The 26,837-nt window shown below is 36.3% G+C and overlaps 1 protein-coding gene across 2 annotated transcripts in view; it reads left to right on the top strand.

The window, feature by feature from the left end:
• DTNBP1 (dystrobrevin binding protein 1) overlaps nucleotides 1-26,837 on the top strand; it is a 61,326-nt gene that overhangs the window by 11,264 nt on the left and 23,225 nt on the right. For both annotated transcript variants that reach the window (XM_060774863.2, XM_067467503.1), the window contains exons 4-7: nucleotides 22-82; nucleotides 955-1,087; nucleotides 6,519-6,651; nucleotides 13,017-13,039. In XM_060774863.2, coding sequence (XP_060630846.1) covers nucleotides 22-82; nucleotides 955-1,087; nucleotides 6,519-6,651; nucleotides 13,017-13,039 — 350 coding nt within the window. The remainder of the gene's footprint in view (nucleotides 1-21; nucleotides 83-954; nucleotides 1,088-6,518; nucleotides 6,652-13,016; nucleotides 13,040-26,837) is intronic.

Genomic DNA, 26,837 nt, shown 5'->3' with positions numbered 1-26,837 from the left:
CTACTGTTTCTCTTTGCAAAGGTATGAAGATAATTGGGCATCTCTTCACAGAGGAGCAAAAGAATGTGCAAAAGCTGGAGAGGTAAAACATACAGAAATTAATATGCTTATTTCATTTTAGAACTTAATTGCATCAGGCCAGGCAATACTTCTAATGTTTATGAGTGTTAAGAAAGGAAATAGCAATCTGTATGAGGATTTCTTGGGAAGGAAAGAGGATTGCTGGTTTATGTACATATCCTGTCCCAAGCCAACATTAGATTGTTTTGGTCGAAAAGTTTATGGATGCCCGTACTAAAATAAAGATGGGGTAATTAAAACCATTTCTTTGGGTTTTAAATACATTAAATAAATAGAGGGGATAAAGGAAAAAAGAAGGGTTTTTTGGCACTCTGAAGACAAACCCATTTACTTCAGGAGACATTTGTGAATGGTGTAGCCTATTTCTTCAGCTACCTTTTGAAGAGTAGGCTTCAGGGACATCTGAAGGTACCTGTCATCTGCAAAAATGCATACAAAAGAAACTCACTTTTCTTTTTGAGGCGTAGGCTGGTTAACACTGCTATCTCTTTGAAAATATAAAAGTAAATGACACATACTCATTTTTGGAGAAATGATGGGTAGATGTGCATTTATGCCATAGAGTTGCAGAGTGGAAATATTGTACATTTTTATTGTTAATATTTTTGTTTTTATTCTAAAGTGACTATGTATTTTGTCTGTAATTTATATATAAATAACACATTAAAAAAGATAATTCAGCATAAATCCCATGGAAGCAGTAGCTGAAATTAGTTGTGGTTAGCATTTTGGTCATCGTGAAATGTGGTTGGTTACTGTAAAGTAGAGCTATAAAATCACATTAAAGGTTTTGATATCTTGATTATTGTAAAGTATAAACTGTTAGTACCAATTTCATAATTTTAGTTTTATATTTAATGTTAAACATTACAGTTGGTGGACAGCGAAGTTGTGATGCTCTCTGCTCATTGGGAGAAAAAGAGAAGCAGTCTCTTAGACCTCCAGGAACAGCTCCAGCAAATTCCAGTCTTCTTAGCAGATTTGGAATCCACAACAGCTAGCCTAAGTAAGTGTCTCCATACTTTGATTTTGAAACTTAATGCATCAAAATGTTTCAGAAATGTTATACCTAGTCTTTCAGAAATGTTTCCTAAAGACAGTTTACAAAAATTGTGGAAGCAGTAGAGGCAACAAGAAACAGATTTAAATCTTCCGCCATCCTGGAATTAGTCAACAGAGGACCTTACAGTGGAGCTGTGCAATGTCAACATATTGATGACTTTGCAGCCCAAATGTCATTATGCTATGTTTCTGGGATATTTTCATGTAGATTTAAACATAGAGGGGGTATGCAATGCGACCCTGTGGCACCCCTTCAGCTGTGGACTGGAACAGAATGTTTTCTGGAAATTACTCAAAAAGGGAAGGTGCTTCCACAAAACAGTACTTGCCCAATCATAATTCAGAAAACCATCACAGAAGCGTAGTATAATGCACCTGAAGGCTACTGAATATTCCCAGAGAATCAGTAGGGGTGCACCCGCCTGTCTGCTAACCGAAGTCTTCCACCAGAATGACCAAGGGTACTTCTCTATTGTAGAATTAATGCAGTTTGACACCCCTTTAACTGCCTAGGATTTATAATTTGGTGAGGCACCAGTATTCTTCGGCAGAGAAGGTAAAGCCCTAGTAATATTGCAACTCCCATGATTTCATAGCATTGAGACATGGTAGTTAAAGTAGTGTCAAACACAGAGGTGTAAAATTTGTGGCCCTGCAGATGTTTGGACTTCAACTCCCAGAAGCCCTAGCCAGCTTGTCCAATTGTTAGAAATGCTGGGAGCTGAAATCCAAAATACCTGGAGGGTGACAAGTGTGACACCACTGGTGTAGATGGACTCAAGTATGGAGAAGTATAATTTTCTATAACCATATCATGCGTTCAGATTAGATTTTTCAGTTGTGCTGGTGAGAGCCAGTATGATAGTAGCCACAATAGCACCAGAACCACTTTGAGTCCCCCCAGGGGTGAGAAAGGCAGTATATAAATACTGTAAATAAATACTAAATAAACCAATGGAAATAAAAGGGTTATGCAGGCATGTATGGGAGAATCTTAAGGTTTTTGGAGTAAAACAAAATTTAAGTAGGAAAAATAATTGGACATGTGTCTGACCCAGAATAGTTCAGTGGCAATGGCAAACTGAGGATCTCGGTAATGGGTAGAGAACCTGGAGAAAAAAAAGGGAATATTGAAAGAGCAATATTCTAAACTTCACATTACTAGATGATGCTGTATGGTGTTCCGTTTTCTTTGAATGATAGAATGTATTTGGGTTGTTTAAGATCAGTGGTGTCCAGTCTCTGGTCCTCCAGGTGCTCTGGGCTTCAGCTCCCAGAATTCCTGACCATTGGACAATATGCCTGGGGCTTCTGGGAGTTGGAGATCCAAAATTGGACTCCATCGTAGGTGTTCTGAAATGTTATTTTTCTCTGATGGATTGCGTTTTGTTTTGAAATTAAATAACATCTATACTTTAACAGGGGTTCTAAAATACAAACTTACTTTATCTGGAGTTGCATGAATCTAAGCTTCTTTGGAAGTTAATTCCCTTTAATCGCCTGTTTTTAGGTCAGACAAAATGTTGCACTCATGGACCGTTGGTTGATCTCCCCAAATATGCACCTTTTCCCTGAAAGCTGTATTTGCAGTGTAAAAAAATACAAATATCATAAAACTACATGTATTCCCCTACTCTTCAGACTACACATCAGCTTTGTACAAGAAGTGGGTGGTGTCTCTGCTTTGTTTTCTATCACTTTTATAGCATTTCACTTCTTTCATTTTTTAAGTAACTGAGAGAGAAATCATAGCTCTCCTCATATGATGTGTAACTTGCCTTCAAGGTAGGAATTACATCTCTGTGTTTCTGTAGTGAACCCTGATCTGTACATTCTACTTGATAGTTTGCTACAGTGTTGTTTGGAAATTGAGATTAGATGTTCAATGGTGCCAGAATTAATACAGTTTATCTTTGGTGTTAAAATTTGATACCCTCAGAATTTGAATGGGATTGCACTAATTAATTCTCTGTTATCTTACTTTTTAGGCCTCTTTTAGAATATCTCATTTTCTCTATCCTTCCATTGTCTCCCCTGTCCTTAGCTTATTTCAGTTCCAGGCAACTGAATTGAAAGTGCACAAGTATAGCATTCCTGCTATATTGTTCCATTCTATTTTACCACTATTAACCAAGCAGTAAGTAAAGGAGAAGAAGAGAAAAATCTTTCCTTTCCCAGTAGCCTTTGGCAAAAGGCAGCTGGTGCATCCCCTCGTAGCTCATGTGTTCTTCCCCATAAATCTCTTTTGTCATCTTGAACCCACTCTGATATTGCTTGGCCACATGTGTCCCAGTTTAAATCTCTAAAATCTTAAAGGGAGTAAAATTGTTGTTGAGTTCAGTTTATAGTCAGTGTCATCCTATGAATGAGAGATCTCCAGATAACCCTATCCTCAATAGCCCTGCTCAGGTCTGAAATTTGTAGTAATGGCTTCCTTCCTTGAATTTATCTACAGTTAATGTGGTCTTTATCTTCTTATGATATGTTCTTGGCTTTCAGGCCTATTTATCTGTCTTTTTGGCAGTCCATGATATCTGCACAAGGCTCCTGCAGCAGCACACCTTTTCCTATCAGCATTCTTCACAATCTAGCTTTCACACCCATACACAGAAACGGGAAATACAGTAGCATTGACAATTCGGATTTTACTATTTGTTTATATAACTTGATATTTTAGGATCTTGTCTAGTTCCCTTATAGCTGTCTTTCCAAGTCCTAGTCTTCTTATTTATTTGACTGCACTCTCAATTTTGTTTGATGACTGAGCCAAGGTTTAAGAAATCTTTAACCGCCTCAGCGTCTTTGTTGTCTGAAATTATGAAAATCATTTGTGTAGTTATTAAAATCAAATTTATTAATGTTTGTCAAACAGTCTTCTTTTTTTAAAAAAAAAGTAAAAGTGATGCTTAGACATGATGGTTGTACTGTACACATCCTGGTAGATTAAACAATGTTCAAAACTCTTTATCTTGTAACGTGGCTGTATTTGTAAGAGTGCCCACTAGGGGGTGCACAGTGACTGCTCTTTCAGAAATCATCATCTGGAGTGGACACACTATTTATAGCCCTATTTTTTATTATGTTCTCAGTTAAAAGCAGCAAGATCATGTCTTAAAACTGGATTAAGGCTGCAATCCCATACACACTTATTGCAAATAAGTTCCATTAAAACTATAGAAGCCCATAGGACTTTTCTGCTACCCAGGAACCATTTGATTGTATCGCTAGCCCTCCTCACCTTCTGGAGAACTTGATATATTACACAGTTAGAAATTTTAGTTGGTCCTCTGTAAGGTATTTGCCCACCTATGGATCTTGATTTTTTGTTGAGAAACAAATTATTGTTTATTTCTGGTGAAACAACTGTAGGACTGCATTGTGGTTGCATTTCACAATATCCTGCTAATGTATGCATTGCTGTTCAGAAACTATAGTTTTGATAAGCGGAGGAAAGAAATTATTGGAACATCTTCCATTTCGATTTTGTCATTTCCAAATCCCTTACATTATTCCATTTTATCTTGAAAATGTATTTGCAAAAGGAACAGTGAATAATTCTTCTTTATTGGTTTTTCCTTTTTGTAGTAAGTGGTGGACTTTTTAATGAATTTCATTAAAATTTTTCATTGTCTTTCTGTAAATGGCTCTAGAGAGGGTGGTTCACAACTTAATTTGAGAAGACATTTTACGTAACATTAGAGAGTATAAGATGAGGATAAAATAGCAACTATGGCCGGAGTAAGCATTTCCTTAAACAAATAATTGATTCTTCATATTCAGATGGTCATGAAATCTAGAATAGATACTAAGAAGGATCTTAAAGTATGGGTAACTGCATGTGATGTACCATCTGGGGCTGATAAAGGCACCCGTAGCCATTACTCTCACTAGGTAATGCATAGGGAAGTTAGACATAAGAGCTAATTGGAGTATTCACAGAAACTGAAATTTCACCCAAAGCAGATCATAGCCTTGTTTCACAACAAGCTAGTTCCCAGTTGGTTTTTTTCCCCCTCATTCTAGTTTTTTGTAACCAGAACTTCCTCCCTTGCAATTTGTATTTTCAATTAAACATGCATTTGCATTTTACAGGCATTTTACAGGTATATTGCATTTGGAACTATATTCTGTATTAAAAGGCATTCCTATAAGTATTTGTTAAATTTATAAAGTAAGACTTTTTATCTCAGAAATGAACCCTCTGGGAATCATGAAATCCTGGTTCAAAGGAAGAGGTGAAATTTATAACCCCTCACATCACCTTGTCCCAGTCAAAACAAAGTCGTAGTTAATATGAAAATACTCATAGTTAAGAATGGGTGAGAGACAACAGGAAGTGAGAGAAAGCTAACACTAGGAAGGGAAATTCAATCCTGGAAGAGCTATTATGGGGAAAAGGTGTTTCCACTGAAACTTTGGCACCAGTCCTTGTTTACATTTTTTTCAACATCCAATTATCACAGGGAAAGAAAGTGAGTGAAATCTTCTAAGCAGGGCACAGATAGCAAAACAACCACAGGGGTATTAACCCTTTCTTATATTGCAGGTGGGTGGCATGCTACTTTATAAAAAAGATAGTCATGTTGGTTTGTTTCACTATTAACGTAAAGTTGAAAAGTTTCATAGTATCTTTTAGATGAACTTATTTCTTTGAACATGAACTTTTGCAGACTTTAATTCACTTTTTCCAGTGCATTCATGGAGTGTGGTCTTCAAGCCCCTAAGTATTTAGGAATAGATAGAGAGATTCAATTTTCTTTTATCCCAGTCTCCAACTATGGAATTGTATAGCTTTTGCCCATATCTATTCATATGATAGTTCTTCAAATAATATCCACATGGAAGAATCCCGATTACTTGACAGTAAATTCTCAAGAAAGTGATAGAGATGTTTATCTGATGAGACGTGTGTGTTGTTTCCTCCCAACAGTTTTCAGATAGGTCTTTTAAAACCGCTTATTCCAGACTGTGTTTAATTAATTCCCTTTTTAAAGGTCTACACTGTTTATATGCTCATATGCCATTGCAGTCTAAACATTTTCAAAATTTTAATTAACTGAATTTTCTTTTATTGTTTTAAAGTTTAATTGCATTGGGAACTGTGTTGGGAGGCTGTGGCTAGAAAAAACCCGTGCTAACACAATTTTAAACAAAAAATGTTTTGAAACTTACCCAATATCAGGTAATCCTAGGTTGTGGTAGTGGGAGTAACCTAGAGATTTCTAGAGAGGTTTGTTTATTCTTGGTAGATTCAGGAATAGTTTTTGGTAACATATATCTCCAGTATACATTTTCTCCAAACACCATAGAGGTACTACTAATAAGATTTTCGTTAGTAAGGAGGGATTCTGATATTTGAATATTTTAACACACAGTCCAGTTGGAAGCAAACTTTAAGGAAATGGAAGATCATTTACTATATCTTGAGAAGCTCTGTGGACAGTATGAGTTGGAAAGATACAAACATATGCAAGTGCTACAGTTGGAAAAATACAAAAAGACAAAACGGTAAGTTTTGAATATATTTAAAGTTTAATATTTGATTTTCCAGATTTAGTCCTTCCTGTTTTATATAAAAGCATACATTTATCATGCTCTTTTTGTATCTTGTTTGAGAAGTGTGCTAACAACCTCCATAAATAAGGATTAGAATCATGTCAATTGGCCAAGAAATTCAGGCTACAATAGCATTTTCTAATACCTGGGAATAAATCTCCTTGAACTTGTGGTTGGGTTTTGTGCACATGTCATTGAAAAGGCTTCATTTTAGGTTCTTAGGTTGTCATCTTTTACTAATTACAGTATGTTCTTACTATATTGTCCCATTCTATCAGTGTTATTCTAATTTATAGGAAAGGCCACTGCATAATTATGGTGGACTTTTTTTCTTTGACTGAGACAAGAAGATAAATACTGCTCTGGTAACAACGGATGATAAATTTGTTCATCAAGTTGTCATTCAACCCTCAAGAGAAATTGCAGTGTTTGGTTTGCTGCTGGCATCCAGTGGGGACAAGATAAATGGCTGTTGGAAATCTGCTGGGATCAAGTGATCACAAGTTAGTTCAGCTTGATTTAATAATTGAAATGCTGGTTGATATTTCAACAGCAGATCATTGACTTGATTTTTAAAGCACATTTTCTGAGAAAATCTGGAGTCAAACTAGTGAGGTGAATTAAATTAGCAAAGCTATGCCATTAAAGATGACGAGTGCTAGAATTATACATCCCATTTAAAACAATGAAAATATATGCAGGAAAAGTCTTAATTATTTCAACAAACTATGTTAACATGGCAAAGAATTTAAATGTCAAAAACTGTTAAGTTAACTAGGCTAATTATTAGTTTACTTTATTATTTATTTGTTTACCGCATTTATATCCTGCCCTTCTCAACCCGGAAGGGGACTTAGGGTGGCCTTACAAAGGCAACAGTTTGACGCCACATGAACACATATTATCGATAAATAAACCAACACATTAAAATGTTAAAACCAACCAGTTAAAACATTACATTAAACAACAATTTAAAATCACATAATCCAGGTCATAATCCATGGCCAGTCTGAGTCGTCAGTGTTAATTTATAGTCTCTTATTGCACTGTTCCAAATACTGACCAAAGGCCTGATCCCAAAACCATGTTTTTAGGGTTTTTTTCCCCTGAAGGCCAGGAGGGAGGAGGGCACTCTAATTTCACCGGGGTTTTGTTCTTATAAGGCGGGATGGAGACCATCAAATGTTAATGGATTGCAGTTCCTGTAGTTCTCATCTAGCAGATCCAATCATGAGAGATTATAAGGGTTGCAACATCCTGATTACCAAATTTACACATTTCTGTTATAGTGTTATGATAGTTCTCAAATCAGCAGGAAAGTCACTAGGCAGGTTGCATCCGGTGCCTTTCAGGAAGGATGTGATGGCAGCCTGGCCCCCATTGGTCAGGGAAGAAACTGCTGTTGAAGTTGAAGATTTGCCTCCAACCACCAGTTGCTGTGGGACTGTACTTTAAAAACAAAGCATGTTGTGGTCATCTTTTTTTTTTAAAGCATATCAATTGTAAGGAATAAGATAGAGTGAAACCGGAACTTAAAAGTGTCCCAATTTAAGACTGCTTTGAGTTAAGAGCTGTCACTGGGTCCAGGTTTTGCTTACATAAGAGCAGCATTTTGAGTTAAGAGCTTGATCACAGAACAAATTAAACTCTTTAAGTCAAGATATCACTGTATAAGATTATTAAAAAATAAAAATAATAATCTTATTAGGAGGCAAAATATTAGCAGGTAACAAATCTTTACCCCAGATAAGAAAATAACACCACAAGTTTTGTTACCAAACAATTTGGCATTGTAATGCTATTTCATATTTAAATTAGGGGAATTATATCTTTGTAGAAAGAAAGGGTCTGATTCATGCTGTGCCCTCATTTTGTTATAAGCGTACTCCTCAGCTGCTTAGCCTGAAACTTTAGCCAAAAAAAACCCCTCAATTATATTTCAGATACTTGAGAATACATTATTGATGAAAAATGGATGCAATCAGACAACTCTCTATCTGTATTAAGCCACATGCTTGTGAGCACTTGAAGAACATTAATTTCTCTTACCACTATGCAGACAGCTCTGGCAGTAAAAGTTTCTAAAAGCTACTGCTGTTGCTCAGTTACTCTAACAGGCTCTTTAGCTTTTTATTCCCTCTAAGAACAAATGTATTCTTTTGAGCAAAGAGCCAGAGGATCAAGGTTGAGAATGGGTTTGGGGATGAATTCTTCCCTGGAAGGTACATTGAGAATCAATTGATAGGTGAGCTAGAAATTGAAATGGAATATATTTGTCAGAGATAATTATTAATATCTTTAATTGTGAAAGATAAAAGTATACACATCTCTGCTGTGTTTTCCCTGACGCGCATAGAGGATATGGTCTGTAATTCTGATGCCATCTCACACTGCTGCATCTATTCAGCTAGTAAGCAAGTGGGTCATTATATTCAAGTGACTCTACTGGTCTTTTCTTCATGCAACGAATTATAGCTTCTTGAAATAGGAATGAGTTCAAGCATTTTTATTTTCTCTCTGCTCTTTGTGCACTCAGTTGTAGAGGAGACTCCCAGATGTATTAAACCATAGTTTTTTCTGAAGTGTTCCAACCAAATCCTGTGTTCCAGCCAAATTTAAGCAGTCGCTATAAACCAGAGTCAATTCTAGTTTGTATGGAGCGATTGAATTAGTTCTCTGATTTCAATGTTGTAAGAATTATTTAGCAAACCTGTTATTTGCATTTGCAGGTGACTGGGAGAATAGAGAGTGTTCTGGTTTCAATGACTTAATATTTTTTAAATTGGAGCTCATAATTAAATTTTGTAAACCATGTTGTACCTAAGATCTTGAGAAATAAATAATATAACTTTTTAAAAAATAATTAAGGTGCTGTTCACTGATAATTTTAAATCATTAATCATGACACGATAAAAAAATCACTAAGAGGATGGGTGGAGAGCTGTTTTGTCTTCTAAGGAGAATACATTTGTTTTTAGAAGAAATTAAACCTTAAAGAGCCTATTTAGGATAAGTGAGCTGCAGTGGTAGCTTTTTGAAGCTGTTATTGCCAGAGTTGCTTGAATGATGCTAAGAGAAATTAATGTTCTTGAAGTGCTCACCAGCATGTGGCTTAATATACATAGAAGTTTGTCTGATTACATCCGTTTTTCATCAAAAATGCATTCTTAATTGTTTACAACATGAAGTGCAGTCTTTTGCCACAGCTCACAGGTTGGGCAGCTGAGTAGTATGTTTATAATAAAACGTGAGCATTGCGTGTTTTGGACCTTTTTTTCTACAAAGATTGAATCCCTCTATGTGGAAAAGGTTCAATGTGAAATAGTTTGTGAATGCCAAATAGTCAGCTTAGATAACGGTGGTGTCCTCTCTCTGTAATATGAATTTCTTACTATCTAATATTGCTCTCCATACCAAGATTTAAAAAAGAATTCTGCCACTTACTCCTTACAACTAATGCTACTCTGGTATAGCAACAATATGTAACACATTTTCTCAACCTCAGAGGAAGGCAATAGCAAACCTCTGCTGAATGAATCTTGCCAGAAAAAAAGTTGCCATAGGTTGGGAATGACTTGAAGGTTGGGAACGCCTTGAAAGCACACAACAGTGGCAACAACGAGAAGTATATAAATGAAATGATAGTGCAATAGGAAGGCAAGGTTATGCATGGTTATTCGGAATTGAAAGACATCATGTTCAAGATGGATCATTTCCAGTTTAAAGGTTTTGTACAGTGATCCCACCATATCTATGGGGGCATGTCTCAGGGACCTGTCACAGATATGAAAAAAAATCAGATGTTTATGCATCATATCAAATAATAACAGTGTGAAAACTTATACTTCAGTGTATCTCTGTTCATGTTCCCACTGTTTACTGATATATGGGGCATAACGATCTACACTCACTGGAAATTGCAGATCCAGATGTGTGTGCACATGCTGCTTAAACTTCCCTTTGCTATAATCTTGTAATGTATGTTCATTGGCGAGATACTAACCACACCTTATTTTGCAACCACTATGAATAAGTAATACTTTGAACCTGGGTCACCTAAGCCAAAAATATTTTATTCACTATTTTTTTCTGTCCTAGTATATTAACTTGTATTTCCGAGATGAAAGCAGTTAATATGTGACATAGCTAATTTGTTAGCAGGATTCATGTCAACTTGAGCCTTCCATGCCCTGTTAGGAAATATGTCCTTTTCTTGATGTAATGTCGTTTTTTGCCTGTTGGCAGCAGTTAGAATCTTGGCTTAAGGAAAAAAAAACCCATTGGTGTATTGTTTTTAGAAATCAATACTTCAGTGTCTCTCTTTGAATGTATCTTTGCAATATTTTGGTTCCAAAATACTATACCTTTTTATAAGTTCTCCATTGTTATGGATCTGTGTTTATATCCCACCAAGAGATTTTTATATCGGATAGTTCAACAGTAACAAATTCTAAAATCTAAATTCTAAAATCTGAAAAAAAATTCTATCAGATTTTTCTTCATTAGTAGCAAATTCTAAAATCCATCATAAAAGTATGTTAAATCCTTAAACTTCATAGTTGATCTAGTTTAGCCTTTGCACTGACTTTATTAATACTGTTGACCCTCCATATCAAAAAACTCAACCATTCACAGTTTGAAAATATTGAAAAAAACCTTCCAAATTCAAACCTTTATTTTGCCATTATATATAAGGGATACTGTTTTATTACTCGGTTATATATAATGGCACTCGAGCATCCACAGATGTTGGTATCCATGGATGTGGTGGGGGTTCTTGGAACCAAACTCAGAAGATATTAAGGGCCCTCTATATGATTACATAGGACATAAATTGTCTGAGTCTTTTTGTTAAACATGCTTGTGTGATAATTTTAGATTAGCTGCTTTCAGTACTCTCTTGAGAAAGTAGGGGGGGGGGGTTGGCCAGTTATTTTTAATATATGTTCATGGACCCTTGGGACTTCAGGGAGCCTATGAACATCATATTTTCTTCAGTTTCTTTCCTGTTTCTTAGATTATTGTATTTAAAGTATCTTAGTCTGGAAATTGATTCCATGACTTTTGTTAGACTCTTCTGTGGAGCTGTGATCTGAACAAATTTAAAAACAGATCCAAGCAAACAAAAGTACCGTTGAGTTTTTAATAGAGGGTTTGATCTACAGTGTGAATTTAGATAGAAACATTTTATTTTTGTCTCTTGGTTGTGAAAGATAAGTTACTAAGGAGTTGCACTCAGCCAGTACTGTCTGCTAGTAGTCTACTCACTGTGAATCCCAGTGTTCTCTTCTTCCTTTTCTGTACCTTATCTTTGGCTAGCTTCTTGCATTAGGTTTTTGTGACTTTCCTTAGTTCATTCTCTTTCTGTCTACTCACAGAATGAACACTTCCACTGCTTGAAGTGCTTACTCTGCCTTTCTCCTCTATGTCACTTACTATTTAGTTTGTGCATGTGTTCTTTCTCTTTTCTCTTATCTTGAATATGTCAACAAAATACCATAGCTTTTAGCATCACCTAGACTAGGGAATACTGAACAAAATCATGCTGCTGTAAGCAAAAATTTCAACTGGAAGTTTCTTCTGGTTCTATGATGATGTGTGTGAAAATGTTTTGAAATTAATAATCCATTTTACAATCATTTGCTTGGAGTTGTGAGACAGGTCAGAGGGTTTCCCCATTGTGTTTGTTATTTTGTCTATATTATTAGTTTTAGGAAACTGTTTTGTACCCCACAAAGGAGACACCATGCATATATGTACATGCACAGACATTAAGATCAATGTAACTAGATCAGTTTAACGAACATTAGAAGGAAGTGTTCATTAAACATTACCTATACTATTTGGAAACAAATGCAATCTTTTCTTTACGTGAAAACAAACCAGAAAGAAATGAAAAAACACTGGATAGAGCAGAGTGATCCTCGAGATGTTGTGAGGCTCCACCTCCCATGATTCTTTAGAATCTAGTGACATCTGGAGAGACATACTTATAGAGGTAGAGCAGTCTGTTAAAAACAGACATCATTCAAAACTAACTGTGGTCTGTTTTCACCCTAAACCTTACACAGATTTTGTCACTTTTTCTTCTTTCTTTTGATTCAGAATGAATAGTGGAATAAATTGAAAACGTATTTGGGAGATGAACAAACATGTTTCAGTTAGCCCAGTTGCCTTATTGCTGATGCCTGTACATATTAATTTAGGTTATTCTACAATTGTTACAACATGTTGCAGTAGCTAATTTTTTTTGTTGGCTAGTAAATGATTTGTACAGTTATGTCTCTGATTGTTCATATATTTTTTTATTTCTACAGGAAAGAACTTGAAGTCTTCAAAGGTAATTTATTTATTTTTCTCTTGAGACCTAACTTTGAACAATCAGATTTTTAAAAACTTTTGCTTTTATTTTGTTTCAACATTAAACTAGTCACATCTAGGCAAATGAATTTTTCAGATCATCTTTAACTATCATGTTATTACAAGTGTCTCATCTATACTCTTCAGTACTAGCACACAAGTTGAGTTGCTGTGCTTGGTAATAAAGCTGCAAAACTGTGTACAGGCAGTCCCTAAGTTACAATCATCTGATTGACAAATGACTCATAGTTAAGAATGGGGATGAGACAACAGGAAATTAGAGAAATCTGACTCTTGGAACGGAAATTCATTCCTGACAGAGTTATCATGGGGAAAAGGTGTCTCAGCTGAAGCTTTATCACCAATTCTTATTTTCACAACAAACCAAAATTTTCAAAATACAATTGTCACAGGGACAGAAAGTGAGGTGAAATCTTCTGAAGAGGGTCACAGACAGTAAAACAAACAGACAGGGGTGTTAATTCTTTCCTATGCTGCCCAAAACTAAGAAATTATTATTTTTGGCCTAGATTTACACTTAAGAAACATACCTGTTCTGACTTAGAAACAAATTCAACTTAAGAACAAACCTATGGAACCTGCCTTGTTCTTAACTTGGGGACTGTCTGTATATGATGCCTGTGTACTGTAATGAATAGAGGAAAGCTTGAATAGAGATTTGAGACATATGGACATATTTTCCATTCCTGGATTGACCCAATGTATTGTTTTTGTGTTGCATGCCAGGTGCAGAGTAGGGTATTGGGCCCTGTTGTGCCCCATGGCGAGTCTGCAGTATTTATTATAATTTGGGTGAATTAGATGAGACCTGTGATGAAGCAGGGTTCTTGCTGTTGATAAGCATGCCTACTATACATAAACCGTTGAGGGGAAATTTATAAGTAGCCAAATGTTAATCTGAAATCTGTCATTAAAAGATTTTTTTAGGATTTGTTCCAAGTATACTTTTGTTGAGTAGGTGATATTATCTTGCATAACATAGTGATTTTAATCCCTGGAAATTATAGGTGACATGTTATATAAAACATCACTTTGTTTTAGCTCAGCATTTGAAAATGTCTTCATACTATGACAGTTCTAAGTAAAGGCCATATTACTAGAAGGCCATAGGGCAGATTAATCTGATTATGTGCTGTTGAATGAGGATTGATATTTGCACTCATAGAAAGACTGTTATAACTCTACTTCTTTTTAAAGGTCTTCCAGATTTGAGTTTTGAAAATAAAGGGACATATCATAGATCTTGAATAGACTCAGTTTACTGGTTATCTACAGATAGAGAACAGAAAATAGACTATGACTTCTCATATTCATATAATAATGTCATCACTCCTAGGTTTGGTAGTTATTGTAATTCTTAAACTAATTTTGACATCTATTAGATATCAGCAATTTCCTTAAATTCTGTAGTCAACTGGAAACTCTTATTTCAGTTATAAGACAGATTCTTTTCTTTTAAAAAAGAGGTTTAGACCAGTAGAATAAACTGTGACATGTTTAGATGTTTAGACCAGTAAAATAAACTGTGTTGCATATCATTTATCTTTTTCTTCTCACAGTCTTTCAAAGGCTATTGAAGAAATAGGTTTCTAACTAATTTCTTGTCACTGTTGACATCACAACTTTTACTTGGCTTATTAATAGATCACCCTCAAATCACAGAATACATCTGCAGAGATCACCAATGATTTGATGGTAATGTGTAGTGAAGATTCTTGTAGAAGTCATGGCTGTCTGTAAGGATCTGTGCTTTTGGGTTTATGTCAGTGTTGATAAGTATGCAGTGTGTGATGTTTAGTGTGAAGTCTAAAGTTGGAAATGCAAGGTTCAGTTGAATGGGCAAGTTCTGCTAAAACCACCATCACATTTCCTTCATACAAAATAATTAACAGAAGGTTAACCTTCTGTTAATTATTTTGTATGAAGGAAATGTGATGGTGGTTTTAGCAGAACTTGCCCATTTAACTGAACCTTGCATTTCCAACTTTAGACTTCACACTAAACATCACACACTGCATACTTATCAACACTGACATATATTTCTTATATTTCTGCATGATAATTGGGGAGTTTCAAATGTTTTCCCACATTTTTCTAGACAGGTTATACTAATTTACTTGTTATTTTTGTATGGCCAGCTTTTCAAAACTGGTCTCAAATTGTTGATTCTTGTATAACAGTGGTGCACAGCTCCAGGAGTTTTGGACTTTAACTCCCAAAATTCCTGACCATTAGACAAGCTGGCTAGGGCGTCTGGTAGTTGGAGTCCCAAATACCTGGAGGGCCACATGTTGTGCACCACTGCTGTAGAGATTCAGCAATGTGAACAGTTACTGTTTTATACAATTTGTATTGTCTGGGTAATGGTGACCTCTCACCTCCTATGCCTGCCCAAAGAAACAGTTCCTGAGAAGTTGGAATAACCAAGGTCACAACTTGTTTATTGGTTACAATGTACTGATTTGCCTCAGAGACAGAGGCAAATCATATTTGCAAATATGGCTTACAGCACTACCCACAAGCATGGCCTTATCAAAATATCAGTGTTTGTCAATCAGATTAGAAGCCAAGGAGGTTGAAGTCCACTGAGAGCAGCCTAAAGGTTGACTGAATGTTGCATTTGGCCACAAGGCATGAGAGCAACAAGCTTGTACCAAATTGACCGCATGATCAAAAGGCATATTTACCTGAACACAGCATTGGGGTATAGCATCATTGACTGATTTCCTTTGGGAAAGACAGGTGGTGAATGAGCCCACCTCAGTTAACCAAATTTTATCGTTAATGATGTCCCATTTGGCATTAGCACTCAGGGACACCCTCTTATGGAAGGCCATCATCTATGCCATGGCCACCACTTCTCCTGCTAGTGACCTGGCCTTTATAACATTAGCTAGGTTCTTAGAAAGGTGCCAGGCCCTCTCTGGAAAAGCTGCACTGGGCTGGCCTGCTTTTAAGCAGGGCCCAGCCAAAGATGCTGCCAGGGTGGGCCCTGCCTCCTGACTGGCCAACTGGCTAGGAGCGTGCCAAACCGAGTGGTGCTCAGCGGTTCCTGGGAAGAGGGAACCTTTGCGAATTTTGGGGAGGGAAGGATTTGACATCTACTTTCAATTAGTGGCTGTTGAGATAACAGCTACATTATTCACAAAATTTAGGCCTGAAGGTATTTATCATACTGTAATTAGGAATTTGGGGCTCTTAATCCAATCTTTCTAGACCAGGACTCTGCAGTTCATGGCATTTATGAAGTTGCTTGCTTTGTTATATTCCAGAAATAATCCCAGTGGCTTAATATTAATATGGAATCATATTAATAATAAGACTCTCATAAGACCCACAAACAGTTATTTAATGGATTTCACAGCATTGGATGGGGTGGAGGACCTCTCACATAGAGATTTGATGTGCAGAGTAGATAAATATCCAGAAATTCAATGAGAAACATTTCTCTGTGCTAATGGAGGCTTGGCAGCTAGGATTTATTTCTTGAGTTCGTAATGTATTGGAATCTAGATGAGATGAGATGCCATGTCTGCTTTGTTTGAAGTCACTGTATTCCAATTTAACTCCTTTTGGTCACAGTTGAATAACATATTGAAAGTTTAGCCCACTGAATGTTTCTTTGTCTCATTGGAAGAATCCTGCGCTTTTGATACTTTAAAAAATCTACTTAAAATATTTGTTTGTACTTTTTCTGTGTTATATATGTTTCCTTTATTTATTGTAAAAAAAAATCTTATAGGACTATGCAGAATACGATCTGTATTCTGCTATGTTTGAACTTCTGAAGATGGCTTCTTCAGATCTAGACCCCGCATATTAAGGGTTAAACATGTTGGCAATGTAGCAAAATAGAACAAAACCCCAAATTCCCACATGGTGAAGGAGGAGAGTGGCATCTGTCTGCATAGATACCTCTCCGGACCATCTTGACTGACAACAGGAGTAACATCAGGGACAAAATGTGATGCTTAACATCATCTTTATTATTTCCCTGTATGATTTTTGACATATTTACTTGATAAAAATGCCAACGAAGCATTGGAAATTGCAGTATGTAATTTGTGCTTTTCAGTTGGCCCAATAAAGATATCACTGTTTTGAGGAATTTGGATTTTTTGTGTTTTGAAATTGATTTGTTACTATTTATAATCATGCCCAGTGCTTAGTGATAATTTACTTCACTTTTGCTGGATGTTGGTTGTATCTTCTCAGTAGAGAATACAATGCAATTACTGCATATTTCTAAAATGAACATCCATGCCTCTTTTTTCCAGAAGCATTTGTCTCTATTTTGTTGAGAGACATTACTGCTATGTTTGTCATTTATATTGTCAAAAAATGGAATACACAAATAAGTAGTGTAGCCATGTTGGTGTGATCTGAACCTCAGTAGGAAATCTTGAAACTCCTTGAAGGAGGAGAATATACAAAATTAATGGCCTAGATTCTCCCATTATAATGCAAATAGCAATATACTCCTAGTTAATCTTGCTTAGAAGATAATACCATTGCAGTTGTGGAAAAACTGACGGGGAGAATTTTTTATGCAGTAAACTGTATTGACAACTAACTTTTCATGTGGAGCCATAGTTAGGCTGCAGTAATTGGTGCTTTTGTTAGAGTGACAGACTTACTTCTCTAGAAGAAAGAGTTTACACAGTGAGTATTATGGCTTATGCAAAGGTGAGGAAAAATTACTTGCAGTTCAGTCCAAATGAAATGTCAAAATTAAAAAAAGTCCAGCACCCTCCCTCTTTATATAGAAGTCTTGTACATTAAGGAGAAGTTTACATCTAGTCTCCTTTCAGACATTCTTGCATTCCATGTGCAAATAAAGAACCCCAGAAGCATCTCCTAACATGGTGATTAGGCTAGAGGATGGTAAACAAACTAATTAAAAATGCAAAACGGTGCATGAAAAAGATTTTGATTGTAGTTAAAGCTCATTGAAACATGAACATTCCTTATTAATAAAGAAGAAAATTTCAAAGGTAGGGTTGTTTGCCTATTCAATATTTGTAGTTCATTTAATCTGGCTTTAAATGAGTAAACTGATTAGATTTAAATATATTTGTAAAATACCAACAGACTCATATTGGTACCTTTTAAAGATACGGAGGCATGTGGAAGAAATCAGTACAATAAAAGGCAGCAGTCATTTTTTGAAGGAGGAGCCAGTTTAGTATTTGCTTTTTATTCCCTATAATAATGCATAAAAACCAACAGTGTATCATCAAATCTATCTCAACTCTAAAATCTACTTATTAGAACTGCTCTTCCCTAATTAATCCAGTTTAGATCGAGAATAAAACTACTGATGATTTGTTTACATTATTTATTTATTTATTTACATTATTTCTATCCCGCCCATATCAGCCCGAAGGCGACTCAGGGCGGTATACACAGTCGGTACAATTTGATGTCGTAAAAATACATACATTAATAAAGCAAAAACATTAAAGTGCATTTAAACATAAAGACAGTGCATAATAACAATTTAAAAAGAATTATGTCCTCTCGTTCAATCCTCATCCGTTCCATTGTCTTGGTCATTCCTGGGTCATTCCTGGGTGATTAAATCTTGTGAAGAAGGAAAATTACAATATATTTGATGAAATCTTACTTCTTTGATGTATACGTGAATTGATTAGTAATATTAAGGAATTATTCTCCTTTGCTGTATTTAAGCTATGTGAGGCATTGAACCAATCTGATAGGATTGTTTTGGAAACATTTCATGCTATTGTTAGCTCCATTCTGAGCCATGCATTCATTGATCTGCATGACTTCACTGTGATGTCTAGTGTGTTCCTTAATGTTGTCTTGCATGAACAGGCAAGAAGGAGAGGATTCGCAAGCAGTGATTCTGCTGAAAATGGAAAACCTCCCTGAGCAGGTTAATTACTGCCTTAATTAAACCAGCACTTAATAGCACAGCATCATGGAAACTGTAGTGTAGTCTGTGTTAGAATACTGACTTGCATATTACGGATTAGTAAAGATATAGAAAGGCAGTTTAAAGGTCTGTTGGAACAGAAATATTTCTTCTGTTCAGAACCTTGGAAAGTTGAATTTTTGCCAATGAACTATACACTGCCTTGCATGTTCTGTCCAGTTTTGGAGGCCCTGTTTTCTAGGCCAGTTCATAGGCCAGTTCTCTCACATCAGAAGCGACTTGCAGTATAATTCTCAATTCGCTTCTGACATGATACCGCCTTCCCCAATTGTCTAATATATGTACTTCAACTCTTGGTCTGCCTGTTGGGGGCAGGGGTCAACCAGGGAGTGAATCCAAGAAATCAATGTGGGTGATAGTCATTATTCAGTTCTTATGTCACTTGGCTGTTCAGACTCCCAAACAAGATCTGCCTCCAGTATCCTGCTACTTCATGGAGGTCCGTAAATGTTACTTTACAAGGGTTTCTTAAGGTGGCCTCTGTAAAATGTCTCCTTATCCCCCTGGACTTAGTTACATGCCACATCGCCTTATATTGTGACAAAGTTGCATAACAAGACAATGTGAAATAATGAAACATTATTAAACAGCTCTCCCCCCCCCCCCCCAAAAAACCCAACCAAAAATAAACAAACAGCAACTAGTAAAATATGACCTACCACTGTTAGGAGGATTAGTTGAGTGACCTCTTCATCCTGGAAAGAAGTGACTAGTAGAGTGCCACAGCATTCTGTCCTTGTCCCAGGGCTGTTCAACATCCAACATCTTTACTAATGACTTGGATGAAGGTTTAGAGGCATGCTCATCAAGTTGGGAGGGATGGCCAATACTCCAGAAGATGGAATTCAGAATGTATTGTCAATGGCTGGAATCACTGGGTTGTTGTAGGTTTTTCGTACTATATGGCCATGTTCCAGAAGCATTATCTCCTGACATTTCGCCTGCAACTATGGCAGGCGTCCTCAGAGGTTATGACCTCACTATCTCTGAGGATGCCTGCCATAGATGCAGATGAAATGTCAGGAGAGAATGCTTTTGGAACATGGCCATATAGCCCAAAAAACCTACAACAACCCAGAATTCAAAATGACCTCAACAGATTAGAGACCAGTTCTGGGCACCACAATTCAAGAATGATACTTACAAATTGAAATGTGTCCAGAGGAGGGTGACTAAAATAATCAAGGATCTGAAAACCATATCCTATGAGAAGGGCTTAACGAGCTGGATATGTTTAGCCTGCTGAAGAGAAGGTTGAGAGGAGACGTGATCACCATGTTTCAATAGTTGAAAGGATGTCATAAGGAAGAGGGAGCAGACCTGTTTTCTGCTCCCCTGGAGACTAGGGCTCAGAGTAATGGGCTCAAATTACAGGAGATTCCACCTGAACGTTAACATGAAGAACTTCCTGACTATAAGAGTTTTTCAGCAGTGAAACTCTGCCTCTGAGTGTGGTGGAGGCTCCTTCTTTGGAAGCTTTTAAACAGAGGTTTAAACAGGCCATTTGTTTGGGGGGTGTGTGTGTGTGCTCTGATTGATTGTACTTTTCTTGCATGGCAGGAGGTTGTACTGGATGGCCTGTGTGGTCTCTTCCAACTTCATGACTGGTTGATGGGTGGGGGAAAAGCCACTAAAGACCAGACTGCCACAATAGTCTTGTGGGAATTGATTTTATCATTCTCCCCATATACCTGAGTGATTCCCCTCATGAAAGACCTGCCCTCCTCAGCTTCTTATTGGTCAACAGTACCCCAAGCCTGCAAAAAGAGTGTGTCAGGTCCTGGGATAAAAAGCCAACACACTAAAAGAAAGGGTGGCTTTCAGCTGCCTGCCCACTCTCAGACCTGCAGATTTAGAAGTGTATCCCACTGTTAAATTACTCTAAACGTGCAGAAGGTTAACTTATAAATGGATGTCTTATCTGATCTAGGGAAAGACTGCTTATATATTTGTATTAATTAAATGTACCTTTTGTGGTATTTGAAATTCGCATTAAAATCCAAAGAAGCCTAGCTTGTGTATTTATGAACTGAATACACAATATGTGTTGATACCTACAAATCAGAAACATTTGTTCTGATTTCATTATAGGCCATGTAATAACATTATTAGAATGAAACCTGAGCTCATTTTTCCTTTCTTTCCCCTTGCACTGAGGCCTGAAACTGAGACAGAATGCGGATCTGTTAGGGAGAGAAGTCTTGTCAGATTGTTAGAGATTGTTGTGACAAGTTGAAATTAATACTTAATGATTAAAGTAATGACAAAAGAAACAAAGGTTGGAGAGTAACAGAATACACATCTTATTCAGTATCAGTAAAAGCAGCCAGGAGGTATCAAACTTCTGGTGTGCCCTGCAGGCTATGGATTTTTGGAAGCAATTGATGAATGAATACGTTTCCATTTACATCTATCTACCACAGCTAGAAGTAAATCTTTTTTCCCATCCAAAGAAACCTTAACCCTATTACATGCCATCCAAAGAAAGGAAGAGGATCTGCTCAAGAGATCAAAGGCAAATTAACTCTTATGAAGCATGTCAAGTATCCCTTCTAGTTATAGAGTGTATCTGTCTGTGATTAAGAAGCAGGTTTTCAAACCTAAAGAAGTTGCCCAGTCCTCCTCATTCTTTCTAACATCTATCTTTGAATAATGCATCTGAAGTCAGCGATGTACATAGAGAATGCAGCATTTCCTGCCTCTTTGAGTCCTGCTAACAAGATGAAAGCCACATAGCATGGTATACAAACAGCTGCTTCCTTGCAACAAGGCTTGGTGGCTTGGCCCCAGATAGAAGATTTCTCACTTCTGAGTGTTGGAGGGCAAGAGGAAATACAGTAGGCATAAGGTGATAATGTTTCATGATAGTTTGCAGCTGGAATGGAAAGTACTTTGCCTGCATACTTCCCAGAAATTAGGAAGGAATCACTGAGAAATTGTGCCTCCGCTACTATCAACATAATACTTGGTTCTGAGAGTATCTGGGACCACAGAGCTCATTCTGCAATCTGTCTCTTAGCTGATATTCCACAAGATATGGCACAGCGTTATGCTTTTTGAACAGAGTAGTTGCACTCCATTGTATTAGGCACTTTAGATCTATCCCTAGAGGAGCAAGAATTGAGTACATTGTTAAAAATCAACAAACTTAAATGGTGCCTTTTATCATGTAAAATTGCAGAACAGAGTTTATATTTTCTGAATGCTACATATTCCATTGGCAACCTATATATTAACATTGTGCTTTTCCTGCATGGCAGGGAGCTGGACTAGATGCCCTGTGATTTTATCCCTCGCTCTACAGGAACATTAGACTGTGTAGATTGTGGGTAGTGTTTTAGACAGTGGTACAAATGAACAGTTCACATTTGTGTTTTCCAACATTAGTTGTTGTTACTGCCTATTTGTATTGCATATGATGTTGCTCTAGTAATTGGATTACATTTTGGGGGTTTAATAAGCTAAATAATTGTAGCTGAAATTGTGTGAACTATTACATTTCAAGTCATGCTGAAAATGACTGTTGAAATAATGAGTTTTCTGGATACTTCTGGGCTTGCCAGAAAGTAATATTTATATTTATGGCTTCAGTTTTCTTCATTTAAACTAGGGAGTGAATTGTATTTAATTCAGTGGAGCTTATTTCTAAATAGATATGGATAATATTGCTCAGCAAATTTAGCTTGAAGACTTATAAAAAAAACCTCAAAGCTCATACTATTGAGATGATAAATAAGAGTGATGTTGACAGTAACCTGGAGTACAAAAAAAACACGTGGATTTGGATTTTAATATTGTTGACAATGTGCATATTCATATATTAACATAATATTTAGTATGGTGTTTTGAAGTGCAGCCTTGTGCGTGTGCATGCATAAGAAAGGAAATGCATTTCTACTTAGACTAGTACATAATCTTGTTTGTTTTATTAGAGCTATACTGATCAGTAATTTGGGGAATGGGGTGCTAAATCAACACTGGCTGTTTGAAAATGAATATATTCAGTGATGGATTCATTTGAGTAATGTATTGTATTGTGTTACGCTCTCAAATATTCACGGTGAATACATTCCTTTGGACCTTTTTTCCACCCCTGGTTTTGAACAGCATGTGGTATGCTCCCAGATGCAGGCATGCATTCTGGTATGCCACATCTCCTGACAGCTTGCATTCAGCTTTTGGAGCAGCAATGGAAGGAAATGCTACTGTATTCCTAAATTTTATGTGAATGGCCAATTGAGAAGTGACATATCCTGTTTTGTTCTTTTGGAGGACGAATGGATCTGTAGCATCAGCCTTCTTTTTCTACCTTAAGAAAGATGCACATCACTGGAGCTGCTTGGTAATTGGGGATTTCACTTGACCAGGACTGTGCTTCTGTTTACTTGGCGTTTTCTTTCTGCCATGTCCTCTCCAGGCACCACGGAGAATAATCAGAGGAATTCTTGTAGGTGAAAGTTTATTATGGTTGTCATTTGCTGAGCTGTTATTATTAAAAGGCTAGTTTAAAGCATAAAAATAATTTCAAGCTGTTATTAAGCAATCGTGTTGGTTAGCTTTTAATGCATAATCTGTCAGTGGAATCGCTAGGTATTCGCTTCATGTAGCTAATCAGAATAAAATGGGAAAAGACATATTTCATAGCAGAAGTTATTGTTCATTTCCCTTGATGACAAAATGAAATTCATAGATGAGCAGGCATGAATCTAAACTAATTATGATTTATATCTGTAATTTTAAATGTGTTCACAGAACTGTGTGTTACTGGGCATTGGATATTTTCCCCCCAGCAGACTAATTCTCTTTTGAAAAAGATGTTACTAATATCACTGAAAACCGATTTATTAAACTGTGCCATGTTTAGTCGTCAGGAGTATTTCTATTAAATTGTTAATTTGACACTGGTTGTTGGCATCCTTTACAAGCATGTTATAAAATTAAGCAGGTCTTGGATTTAGTACATTTGAAATGGCTTGTTAAAAGAATTAGCATAGCAGCCCATGACCTCTTTTGTACTTGTAAGATATGAAAATGGGAGATTTGCTTCTGTTGTGATTTTTGTATTAAAAGCAGTAGTCAAAAAGTGTTGTTTTGTAAATGAACATTTCTTTGCTTAAGTGTAGTGAAATTTAAAAAATGGCAAATCTTATTAAGAAAAATGTTATTAAACATAAAGGGAGCTTGTGTATGCTTCAGTTAGGTTCAAATATGGAGTTATTCTCAGCTTACTATGCAACCCTTCTTTACAAAATGTTTCATATACTTAGCTATGTGGTGAATTGTGTTCTTAGATGTTGCCTATATATATTATACTTCTCTGTTTATAAAAAAATCAGTAATAACCATATTCCAAAATGACAAGGTTTTTTTTTACCTTGAACATAATTTCATGACATGCTGATCAATCTATATTGCAATTCTTGTCTCTTGTCTTATGACATAACAGTGATCCACATTTTGTGTAGTTTAGTACGTGATGTCTTATTCTTTGGTGTTCACATTTCTTACAGTATATTTATTTCTTAACTATATAATATCTTATAGGTAGGAATGGGAGGAAAAATACATAAGAAAGTTAAAGCGTCTAGAATATAGAATATTGGCATTGCAGGAATGTACTAACTAGAATTTTAACGTAGAAAAATATGTCTGGATTTTGTCATGTCATTTCCAGGAACTAGAAATTATTGAAATTATCTGTTGATACTATAGATGGGCTGTGAAATTTTTCCAATAAATTGCTTGCCTGTTTTATACTAACATTAGATAAAAGTTAACCCGCGAGCAAATTTTATTATTTACTTAGGCATTATTTTCATATTTTCAAATTCTCACCAATTAAGCAAGACAGTGGGACATCTTATATTGCATGATAATCCAGAGACCTGTCTTGATCTGGATTATCAGTAACTAGCTCTGTGGTGCATATTGTCTAATGAGCCCCACGGTTTATTTGTTGCATTGTGCAGATTTGTGTACATTTTCTTACTTGATTTGATACTCTTCTGTATAGAAATGATCCAGATTTGGTTTTGAGTCTCTGTTTTCTTGGGTAGAAATTCATTAAAACAAACGAAAAAGAAAGAGTGCCATGTTTGGACAACATGTGTAGTCATGTAACAAAGCTCTATGGTTTGTTTTGCTTCTCCAGTTGCAAGTGATATGTGCATGATTAAGTCAAGCCTTCCTTTTCTTTAAAGGAATTTGATTTTTATTTTTTAAATTTTATGCATTCATACAAAGTACACATGTATATATACATGGACTAATGCTATATTCTCTAACATTGATACAATAATTGTACTTAACTATGCCATTCCCGCTTCCCACCCTTCCTGATGTGGTATAGCTTTCTATGCTTCTCTAGTTTCTTCTATCATTGAAACCAGACCAGTACATTTCTCCAGGAATTGTTCCAAGAACATTCAATATGAAAATAATTATTAGATGGGAAGGGGCAGTGAACAAGTATGTCTTATTTTGAAATAATAGGTTTGGTTTATTTCTTTCACTGGTCAGAACAGGAGTGCAGATAAATGGGCTTCAGATGCATGCAGTCTTCCAGCCTTAAATATTAAAATTTAAACCAGACCATCAAAACCTTAAAATTCTGACTAGAACCAAACTTCTGTATCTGGTTTTAATAAATAATAGTAGGTCGGAGTTGAAATACTAGTCTCACTACAATTGTAAGTGTGCTATAACAACTAATGTATTCTAATTTTGGGAGGGGGGGAGGAGTTTTTTTTTTTAAAAAAATCAGAAATTGGTCCAGATCACTGTCCTGAAAATGTTTCCAATGCCTACCCAATAATGCGTGTGGCAAGTGAGCTTGTAACCACAGACATATACTCATCATGTCATAATATAACAGTCAAGATGATTCCAGAGTAACTTTATTCCATCACCATCATAGTACAAATACCAATGATGCAAATTGATAAGACAAGACGTAAGAAATGTGCATTAATATGTGTATCAATTACACAATGTGGACACAGAGCAGCTTTTCTCCCTCTGCTCTAATGTTGAAACTAAGGAAATCCATGGAACCTGAATGGTTAGAGCAGGAACCCCCAAACCCTCAAGGTCATCTCCCCCCAATAACTTTTTACTTAGGGTTGCCTTAAGTCTGAAACAACTTGAAGGCACAAAACAACAACAATTCTCATTAACTTGACTATCCCATCAGCCAAAAGCAGGTCTACACTTCCCATTAAAATACTGACATGTTTATGTTGGTTAAAATTGTTCTTCATTTTAATTATTGTATTGTTCTTTCATGGTTTTTTACACTACAAATACAATATTGGCAGTGTGCATTTGTTCACTGTTCATTTTGTTCATTTTTTTTTCAAACTATAGTTTGTCCCCATCCCCCAACAGTCTGAGGGACCATGAATCTGTCCTCTGCTTAAAAGTTAGAAAACTCTTGTGTTAGAGACTGAGAGCCCTTCCACACAGCCATATAACCCAGAATATCAAGGCAGAAAATCCCACAATATCTGCTTTGAACTGGGTTATCTGAGTCCACACTGCCATATATTCCAGTTCAAAGCAGAAAATGTGGGATTAATCTGCCTTGATGTTCTGGGTTATATGGCTGTGTGGAAGGACCCTGAAACTACTGAGTCATTCTTCACATAATATAGAAGTACGTTGGTATTTATTTGCCATGTGCTGCAGTAATGGCTACAAATCTTGATGTTTTTGAAAGAGATGATTCATTGAGGATAAGACTATAATTCCTGTCAGGATGGTTATATATCACTTCTACCATCAGAGGCACTAAACCTCT

Source organism: Anolis sagrei, chromosome 4 (genome assembly GCF_037176765.1).
Source record: "Anolis sagrei isolate rAnoSag1 chromosome 4, rAnoSag1.mat, whole genome shotgun sequence".
In the NCBI taxonomy this organism is placed as follows: Eukaryota; Metazoa; Chordata; class Lepidosauria; order Squamata; family Dactyloidae; genus Anolis; species Anolis sagrei.
This window is presented reverse-complemented; position numbering and strand designations above follow the sequence as displayed.